Below are 10,589 nucleotides of genomic sequence, written 5' to 3'. Positions count from 1 at the left end.
CGTGTTAATGATTGATTAGACCTGCAGGCCGGGCCTCACCACTACAAGTTCTCTCTCCACCCTGCCTTGCACCAATCCCCTAAAGGAGGCTGATTAGTCTGCCTTGGTAGCTGTATGAGTTGTAAAAGAGCCAAGAGTTGATGAATGAGTCATTAAAAGTGGTCCATCCTAAAAAGGAAGGGAGGCGTGCGATTCCCCTGCTGCAAAATGAGTCACTGACAAACGAGAGAGGTTCATTTTCAGCCCTAATTGGACATTTTGTGAATATTTCAAGAGGCAGTAGCTAGTTGCTTACCAACCTCTCCAGATTGAACAAAATGGCCCTTTGCCAAATGATTATTCCCATGGCCTTTCAGGCGCTCAGGGACAGAAACAGGTAATGCAGTCTGATGAAGGTTATTGACTTTACCTACTACACTAGCAAAGGAAAATATTATTGTTTAATAATATAAAAAACGAAATATATGAAAATGTCAAAAATGTCAACCAATTATATGGTTTGATAAAGATTTATACCGGTATAATCCATGTGGCTGTGCTGCACGTTAATACACATATTAATATGTACTGCATCACGCTATGCATCTATTGATGGTTTCACTGGCTCTGCACTGTTACCTTGACTCCCATTGACTCTGATTGACTAAGGTGATTCAAAGAAAGTGATACATCTGCGTATTCCTCCAAAGCTCAGTTGTCCTGAGTCTGCACAACTCTGCCAGGATCTAGGATCAAGGGAGACACTCAAGTTTTGAAATACTATATCTCTTGACACATTGATGAAATTAATCATGGCCTCTAAACCTACAAAACAATGTATACGAAACGCTTCAGTCTGGTTTTAGACCCCATCATAGCACTGAGACTGCACTTGTGAAGGTGGTAAATTACCTTTTAATGGCATCAGACCAAGGCTCTGCATCTGTCCTCGTGCTCCTAAACCTTAGTGCTGCTCTTGATACCATCAATCACCACATTCTTTTGGAGAGATTGGAAACCCAAATTGGTCTACACGGACAAGTTCTGACAAGTTCTGGTCGGAAAGATATCAGTTTGTCTCTGTGGATGGTTTGTCCTCTGACAAATCAACTGTAAATTTCGGTGTTCCTCAAGGTTCCGTTTTAGGACCACTATTGTTATCACTATATATTTTATCTATTGGTGATGTCATTCTGAAACATAACGTTAACTTTCACTGCTATGCGGATGACACACAGCTGTACATTTCAATGAAACATGGTGAAGACCCAAAATTGCTGACGTGATCTTCCTGTCCGGATTGGCGCCCCCCCTTGGGTTGTGCCGTGGCAGAGATCTTTGTGGGCTATACTCGGCCTTGTCTCAGGATGATAAGTTGGTGGTTGAAGATATCCCTCTAGTGATGTGGGGACTGTGCTTTGGCAAAGTGGGTGGGGTTATATCCTGCCTGTTTGGCCCTGTCCGGGGGTATCGTCGGACGGGGCCACAGTGTATCCCGACCCCTCCTGTCTCAGCCTCAAGTATTTATGCTGCAGTAGTTTGTGCGGGGGCTAGGGTCAGTCTGTTATATCTGGAGTATTTCCCCCGTCTTATTTTCATTTTCATTACAGTACAACGGTTTGATTTGTTTGATCTTAGCTAGCTACATAGCCGTCTTTGTATCAAAGATAATTGTGTAGTTATTGAGGTTCGCTAGCCAGCTATTTTCGTCGTAACGTAACGTAGTCAACACTGCTAGCTAGCCAGCTAGCCACCGAATAGCAGCACTGTAGAAACGATTGCATTACAACGGAACGACTTGATTAGTGTAGTGTTAGCTAGCTACACAGTTGTCTTTGCTATCTTTGATTTGTTTGATCTTAGCTAGCTACTTAGCTAGCTACATAGCCGTCTTTGTATCAAAGATAATTGTGTAGTTATTGAGGTTCGCTAGCCAGCTATTTTCGTCCTAACGTAACGTAACATTCACTTCCGCATTCAACAACCCGGTCGCATTCCGCTTCGCTCCACAGGTAGTATCACATTTCACTTCATTTCATTACAGTACAACGGTTTGATTTGTTTGATCTTAGCTAGCTACATAGCCGTCTTTGTATCAAAGATAATTGTGTAGTTTAGAGCGATTTTCTAGGTTAGCTAGCCAGCTATTTTCGTCCTTTTAACGTAACGCAACGTAATCAACACTGCTAGCTAGCCAGCTAGCCACCGAATAGCAGCACTGTAGAATCTATTACATTCAACGGAACAACGGAACGACTTGATTAGTGTAGTGTTAGCTAGCTACACAGTTGTCTTTGCTGTCCTTGTATCTAAGATAACTGTGGAGTCTAGAGTAATTTTCGGTTAGCTAGCCAGCTATTTTCGTCCGCCGCGCTGCCGTTCCCCTACCTAGTCAATACTGCTAGTCAACACTGCTAACACTGCTAACACTGCTAGCTAGCCAACTTCTACCGAATAGCAGCACTGTAGAAACTATTACATTACAACGGAACAATTTGATTAGTGTAGTGTTAGCTGGCTAGTGTTAGCTAGCTACATAGTTGTCTTTGCTGTCCTTGTATCTAGGACAATTGTGTAGTTAGACTAATTATCTGGCCAGCTACCGAGGTTACCTAGCCAGCTATCGAGGTTACCTAGCCAGCTACACTTTCAAACAAAGTCAACAATGCAGCCACTGCTAGCCAGCCTACTTCAGCAGTACTGTATCATTTTAATCATTTTAGTCAATAAGATTTTTGCAACGTAAGCTTAACTTTCTGAACATTCGAGACGTGTAGTCCACTTGTCATTCCAATCTCCTTTGCATTAGCGTAGCCTCTTCTGTAGCCTGTCAACTATGTGTCTGTCTATCCCTGTTCTCTCCTCTCTGCACAGACCATACAAACGCTTCACACCGCGTGGCCGCGGCCACCCTAACCTGGTGGTCCCAGCCCGCACGACCCACGTGGAGTTCCAGGTCTCCGGTAGCCTCTGGAACTGCCGATCTGCGGCCAACAAGGCAGAGTTCATCTCAGCCTATGCTTCCCTCCAGTCCCTCGACTTCTTGGCACTGACGGAAACATGGATCACCACAGATAACACTGCTACTCCTACTGCTCTCTCTTCGTCTGCCCACGTGTTCTCGCACACCCCGAGAGCTTCTGGTCAGCGGGGTGGTGGCACCGGGATCCTCATCTCTCCCAAGTGGTCATTCTCTCTTTCTCCCCTTACCCATCTGTCTATCGCCTCCTTTGAATTCCATGCTGTCACAGTTACCAGCCCTTTCAAGCTTAACATCCTTATCATTTATCGCCCTCCAGGTTCCCTCGGAGAGTTCATCAATGAGCTTGATGCCTTGATAAGCTCCTTTCCTGAGGACGGCTCACCTCTCACAGTTCTGGGTGACTTTAACCTCCCCACGTCTACCTTTGACTCATTCCTCTCTGCCTCCTTCTTTCCACTCCTCTCCTCTTTTGACCTCACCCTCTCACCTTCCCCCCCTACTCACAAGGCAGGCAATACGCTTGACCTCATCTTTACTAGATGCTGTTCTTCCACTAACCTCATTGCAACTCCCCTCCAAGTCTCCGACTACTACCTTGTATCCTTTTCCCTCTCGCTCTCATCCAACACTTCCCACACTGCCCCTACTCGGATGGTATCGCGCCGTCCCAACCTTCGCTCTCTCTCCCCCGCTACTCTCTCCTCTTCCATCCTATCATCTCTTCCCTCTGCTCAAACCTTCTCCAACCTATCTCCTGATTCTGCCTCCTCAACCCTCCTCTCCTCCCTTTCTGCATCCTTTGACTCTCTATGTCCCCTATCCTCCAGGCCGGCTCGGTCCTCCCCTCCCGCTCCGTGGCTCGACGACTCATTGCGAGCTCACAGAACAGGGCTCCGGGCAGCCGAGCGGAAATGGAGGAAAACTCGCCTCCCTGCGGACCTGGCATCCTTTCACTCCCTCCTCTCTACATTTTCCTCTTCTGTCTCTGCTGCTAAAGCCACTTTCTACCACTCTAAATTCCAAGCATCTGCCTCTAACCCTAGGAAGCTCTTTGCCACTTTCTCCTCCCTCCTGAATCCTCCTCCCCCCCCCCCCCCCACCCCCCCCCTCCCTCTCTGCAGATGACTTCGTCAACCATTTTGAAAAGAAGGTCGACGACATCCGATCCTCGTTTGCTAAGTCAAACGACACCGCTGGTTCTGCTCACACTGCCCTACCCTGTGCTCTGACCTCTTTCTCCCCTCTCTCTCCAGATGAAATCTCGCGTCTTGTGACGGCCGGCCGCCCAACAACCTGCCCGCTTGACCCTATCCCCTCTCTTCTCCAGACCATTTCCGGAGACCTTCTCCCTTACCTCACCTCGCTCATCAACTCATCCTTGACCGCTGGCTACGTCCCTTCCGTCTTCAAGAGAGCGAGAGTTGCACCCCTTCTGAAAAAACCTACACTCGATCCCTCCGATGTCAACAACTACAGACCAGTATCCCTTCTTTCTTTTCTCTCCAAAACTCTTGAACGTGCCGTCCTTGGCCAGCTCTCCTGCTATCTCTCTCAGAATGACCTTCTTGATCCAAATCAGTCAGGTTTCAAGACTAGTCATTCAACTGAGACTGCTCTTCTCTGTATCACGGAGGCGCTCCGCACTGCTAAAGCTAACTCTCTCTTCTCTGCTCTCATCCTTCTAGACCTATCGGCTGCCTTCGATACTGTGAACCATCAGATCCTCCTCTCCACCCTCTCCGAGTTGGGCATCTCCGGCGCGGCCCACGCTTGGATTGCGTCCTACCTGACAGGTCGCTCCTACCAGGTGGCGTGGCGAGAATCTGTCTCCTCACCACGCGCTCTCACCACTGGTGTCCCCCAGGGCTCTGTTCTAGGCCCTCTCCTATTCTCGCTATACACCAAGTCACTTGGCTCTGTCATAACCTCACATGGTCTCTCCTATCATTGCTATGCAGACGACACACAATTAATCTTCTCCTTTCCCCCTTCTGATGACCAGGTGGCGAATCGCATCTCTGCATGTCTGGCAGACATATCAGTGTGGATGACGGATCACCACCTCAAGCTGAACCTCGGCAAGACGGAGCTGCTCTTCCTCCCGGGGAAGGACTGCCCGTTCCATGATCTCGCCATCACGGTTGACAACTCCATTGTGTCCTCCTCCCAGAGCGCTAAGAACCTTGGCGTGATCCTGGACAACACCCTGTCGTTCTCAACTAACATCAAGGCGGTGGCCCGTTCCTGTAGGTTCATGCTCTACAACATCCGCAGAGTACGACCCTGCCTCACACAGGAAGCGGCGCAGGTCCTAATCCAGGCACTTGTCATCTCCCGTCTGGACTACTGCAACTCGCTGTTGGCTGGGCTCCCTGCCTGTGCCATTAAACCCCTACAACTCATCCAGAACGCCGCAGCCCGTCTGGTGTTCAACCTTCCCAAGTTCTCTCACGTCACCCCGCTCCTCCGCTCTCTCCACTGGCTTCCAGTTGAAGCTCGCATCCGCTACAAGACCATGGTGCTTGCCTACGGAGCTGTGAGGGGAACGGCACCTCAGTACCTTCAGGCTCTGATCAGGCCCTACACCCAAACAAGGGCACTGCGTTCATCCACCTCTGGCCTGCTCGCCTCCCTACCACTGAGGAAGTACAGTTCCCGCTCAGCCCAGTCAAAACTGTTCGCTGCTCTGGCACCCCAATGGTGGAACAAACTCCCTCACGACGCCAGGACAGCGGAGTCAATCACCACCTTCCGGAGACACCTGAAACCCCACCTCTTTAAGGAATACCTAGGATAGGATAAAGCAATCCTTCTGACCCCCCCCCCCCCCCCCCCCCTTAAAAGATTTAGATGCACTATTGTAAAGTGGCTGTTCCACTGGATGTCATAAGGTGAATGCACCAATTTGTAAGTCGCTCTGGATAAGAGCGTCTGCTAAATGACTTAAATGTAAAAAAAAAAAAAAAAATGTTATCCAGTGTCCTGTGTGAATTTAAGTATGCTCTCTCTAATTCTCTCTCTTTCTTTCTTTCATTCTTTCTCTCTCTCTCTCGGAGGACCTGAGCCCAAGCACCATGCCTCAGGACTACCTGGCATGATGACTCCTTGCTGTCCCCAGTCCACCTGGCCGAGCTGCTGCTCCAGTTTCAACTGTTCTGCCTGCGGCTATGGAACCCTGCCCTGTTCACCGGACGTGCTACCTGTCCCAGAGCTGCTGTTTTCAACTCTCTAGAGACAGCAGGAGCAGTAGAGATACTCTTAATGATCGGCTATGAAAAGCCAACTGACATTTACTCGTGAGGAGCTGACCTTTTGCATCCTCGACAACCACTGTGATAATTATTAATTGACCATGCTGGTCATCTATGAACATTTGAACATCTTGGCCATGTTCTGTTATAATCTCCACCTGGCACAGCCAGAAGAGGACTGGCCACCTCTCATAGCCTGGTTCCTCTCTAGGTTTCTTCCTAGGTTCTGGCCTTTCTAGGGAGTTTTTCCAAGCCATCTTGCTTCTACACCTGCATTGCTTGCTGTTTGGGGTTTTAGACTGTGTTTCTGTACAGCATTTTGTGACATCAGCTGACGTAAGAAGGGCTTTATAAACACATGATTGATTGATTAGAAGCCATTCTCCAAAACCACCTCCACACTCCCTTTTCCTATACCTACCTAGTCATTCCAAGAGGCTTAATCCACAAGAAGCTCCAGCCCCAGTCCCCAAACGACCACCAGCTCCAGTCCCCACACTACCACCAGCCCCAGTCCCCTCACAACAACCAGCTCCAGTCCCCACACTACCACCAGCCCCAGTCCCCTCACAACAACCAGCTCGTCCCCACACTACCACCATCCCCAGTCCCCACACTACCACCATCCCCAGTCCCCACACTACAACCAGCCCCAGTCCCCACACTACCACCAGCTCTAGTCCCCACACTACCACCAGCTCTAGTCCCCACACTACCACCAGCTCCAGTCCCCTCACTACCACCAGCTCCAGTCCCCTCACTACAACCAGCCCCAGTCCCCACACTACCACCAGCTCCAGTCCCCACACTACAACCAGCACCAGTCCCCACACTACAACCAGCTCCAGTCCCCACACTACAACCAGCTCCAGTCCCCACACTACCACCAGCTCCAGTCCCCTCACTACAACCAGCCCCAGTCCCCACACTACCACCAGCTCCAGTCCCCACACTACAACCAGCCCCAGTCCCCACACTACAACCAGCCCCAGTCCCCACACTACAACCAGCCCCAGTCCCCTCACAACAACCAGCTCCAGTCCCCACACTACCACCAGCTCCAGTCCCCTCACTACAACCAGCTCCAGTCCCCACACTACCACCAGCTCCAGTCCCCTCACTACAACCAGCCCCAGTCCCCTCACAACAACCAGCTCCAGTCCCCTCACTACCACCAGAACCAGTCCCCACACTACAACCAGCCCCAGTCCCCACATTACCACCAGCCCCAGTCCCCTCACAACAACCAGCTCCAGTCCCCACACTACAACCAGCCCCAGTCCCCTCACTACCACCAGAACCAGTCCCCACACTACAACCAGCCCCAGTCCCCACACTACCACCAGCCCCAGTCCCCACACTACCACCAGCTCCAGTCCCCTCACTACAACCAGCTCCAGTCCCCACACTACAACCAGCTCCAGTCCCCACACTACCACCAGCTCCAGTCCCCTCACTACAACCAGCCCCAGTCCCCACACTACCACCAGCTCCAGTCCCCACACTACCACCAGCTCCAGTCCCCACACTACCACCAGCCCCAGTCCCCACACTACAACCAGCCCCAGTCCCCACACTACAACCAGCCCCAGTCCCCTCACAACAACCAGCTCCAGTCCCCACACTACCACCAGCTCCAGTCCCCTCACTACAACCAGCTCCAGTCCCCACACTACCACCAGCTCCAGTCCCCTCACTACAACCAGCCCCAGTCCCCTCACAACAACCAGCTCCAGTCCCCTCACTACCACCAGAACCAGTCCCCACACTACAACCAGCCCCAGTCCCCACATTACCACCAGCCCCAGTCCCCTCACAACAACCAGCTCCAGTCCCCACACTACAACCAGCCCCAGTCCCCTCACTACCACCAGAACCAGTCCCCACACTACAACCAGCCCCAGTCCCCACACTACAACCAGCCCCAGTCCCCACACTACCACCAGCCCCAGTCCCCTCACTACAACCAGCCCCAGTCCCCACACTACCACCAGCCCCAGTCCCCTCACAACAACCAGCTCCAGTCCCCACACTACCACCAGCCCCAGTCCCCACACTACCACCAGCCCCAGTCCCCACACTACAACCAGCTCCAGTCCCCACACTACCACCAGCTCCAGTCCCCTCACTACAACCAGCCCCAGTCCCCTCACTACCACCAGCTCCAGTCCCCTCACTACCACCAGTTCCAGCCCCAGTCCCCACACTACCACCAGTTCCAGTCCCCACACTACCACTGCACTGCTGCACATGTGTCATTACTGAGTTGGTGGCAATATCATTAGCTCAAAGATACTGTCTTCAAATATGTAATAGATCAATCTTCTTAAAGGGCTGACAGCAGCAGGAGAGAGAGCATCATATCCACACACACACACACACACACACTAATGACTGAAAACAAGAGCATTTACATCACCTGGTGCGTGCTGCCCTGCGGCCGTCACCATCCGTGTGATGTAATACTGTAGAGATGAACGTGACTTCAGGTGAATGAAAGGAACAGAAGTCCATTAGAAACACCGACTGCGTTCCAAATGGCACTCTAATCCCTATCGGGTCCTGGTCAAAAGTAGTGCACTATGTAGGTAATAGGGTGCCACTGGAGACTGTAACATCTGCTCTCATTGTGAGAGAGTTAATAAAAAGATAAATACAGCTAACAGAGAGGTGATTTATAGAACAGTTATGTTCAGGAGACATGACAACATCAACAACTGTTCATCAAATATAAACAACCCATTTTAAAAACATCATGTCAGCCATTGTAAACTCTAATGATATTGGGGTTAGTTGTTTTGAAAATGTTGTTGTTTGGAATGTTTGACTGGTATTAAACACCAACAAGATGAATGTTTGACTGGTATTAAACACCAGCAAGATGAATGTTTGACTGGTATTAAACACCAACAAGATGAATGTTTGACTGGTATTAAACACCAACAAGATGAATGTTTGACTGGTATTAAACACCAGCAAGATGAATGTTTGACTGGTATTAAACACCAACAAGCTGAATGTTTGACTGGTATGAAACACCAGCAAGATGAATGTTTGACTGGTATTAAACACCAACAAGATGAATGTTTGACTGGTATTAAACACCAACAAGATGAATGTTTGACTGGTATTAAACACCAACAAGATGAATGTTTGACTGGTATTAAACACCAACAAGATGAATGTTTGACTGGTATTAAACACCAACAAGATGAATGTTTGACTGGTATTAAACACCAACAAGATGAATGTTTGACTGGTATAAAACACCAACAAGCTGAATGTTTGACTGGTATTAAACACCAACAAGATGAATGTTTGACTGGTATGAAACACCAACAAGATGAATGTTTGACTGGTATGAAACACCAACAAGATGAATGTTTGACTGGTATGAAACACCAACAAGATGAATGTTTGACTGGTATGAAACACCAACAAGATGAATGTTTGTGTTACGCACGCCTCTGAGAAGAGGGAACGCAACACCCTGCTACAACTCAACTCCCCGTGAAGTGAAAAGAGGTATGGACCGTAGGTGCGAGAAAGGACGACAAAGGCAGAATTTACCGTTTACTAGGATTTATTTCCTACACGGTAATATGGGGAAAAGGGGCTGGACGGAACCAAAGGAAAGAAAGTAAATATCAAAGCTCCCCCTCTCCTATCTAACCACTTAACTTACCTAACTTAGCACCACCTGGTGCTCTAACCAAAATACAGGGGGTGGTCCGCCCAGGTCTTACCTAGTGTGCCTAGACAGTGAATATACTACGGGTATATGTATACCCTCGGGCCTCTTGCCTAAGCACTCCCTAAGTGCCTTCCCCTTCCCCCCTGGGAACAAATGAAACAGAATAATTATTAACAATTTCACAAACACTTTACAACAAAACTGAGTAAACTAACTCAGGCCACTAAAGAAGCTTTGACAAAGCAACAAACACAGAACATATCAAAGCTGCTACCAACAACAACTAACACATTACATACCACACTTTCTGTTAAACAACCAACACTATATCACAATCTAATTCTCCAGCAAAAAAAAATCTCTCTCTCTCTAATCTTTCTCATGATCTTCCTTCTTCTGAACAGAACACTGGCTTTTATATCTTCTGGTGGCAATGGTGATTAGAGTCAGCTGCTTCTTGACGAGGGGGCGGAGTCAGCTCCAATCATCAATTAGCCTGGGATCGACCAATCAGCTGGTTGGGGAGGCTTCCAGGAAGCCATCTCCTGAAACACACACACTCAAATACAACACAGAAACTGGGGAACGTAACAGTTTGACTGGTATAAAACACCAACAAGCTGAATGTTTGACTGGTATTAAACACCAACAAGCTGAATGTTTGACTGGTATGAAACACCAA

At 49.2% G+C, this 10,589-nt stretch overlaps 1 protein-coding gene across 1 annotated transcript; it reads left to right on the top strand.

The window, feature by feature from the left end:
• Nucleotides 1–6,233: 6,233 nt before the first annotated feature.
• On the top strand, nt 6,234–8,498 carry LOC120066969 (histidine-rich glycoprotein-like). The gene is made up of 3 exons (XM_039018307.1): nt 6,234–6,258; nt 6,639–6,820; nt 6,936–8,498. The coding sequence occupies exons 1-3, from the start codon at nt 6,234–6,236 to the stop codon at nt 8,496–8,498; spliced, it is 1,770 nt and encodes a 589-aa protein (XP_038874235.1).
• Nucleotides 8,499–10,589: the final 2,091 nt, after the last annotated feature.

Source organism: Salvelinus namaycush, chromosome 22, assembly GCF_016432855.1.
Source record: "Salvelinus namaycush isolate Seneca chromosome 22, SaNama_1.0, whole genome shotgun sequence".
Taxonomy (NCBI): domain Eukaryota; kingdom Metazoa; phylum Chordata; class Actinopteri; order Salmoniformes; family Salmonidae; genus Salvelinus; species Salvelinus namaycush.
This window is presented reverse-complemented; position numbering and strand designations above follow the sequence as displayed.

Coding starts and splice junctions, on each gene's coding strand:
- LOC120066969 (XM_039018307.1), top strand. CDS start 6,234: ATGAAAAGCCAACTGACATTTACTC. Junction 6,259..6,638: donor AAGCCAACTGACATTTACTC/GTGAGGAGCTGA, acceptor ATACCTACCTAG/TCATTCCAAGAGGCTTAATC. Junction 6,821..6,935: donor CCACACTACCACCATCCCCA/GTCCCCACACTA, acceptor CACTACCACCAG/CTCCAGTCCCCTCACTACCA.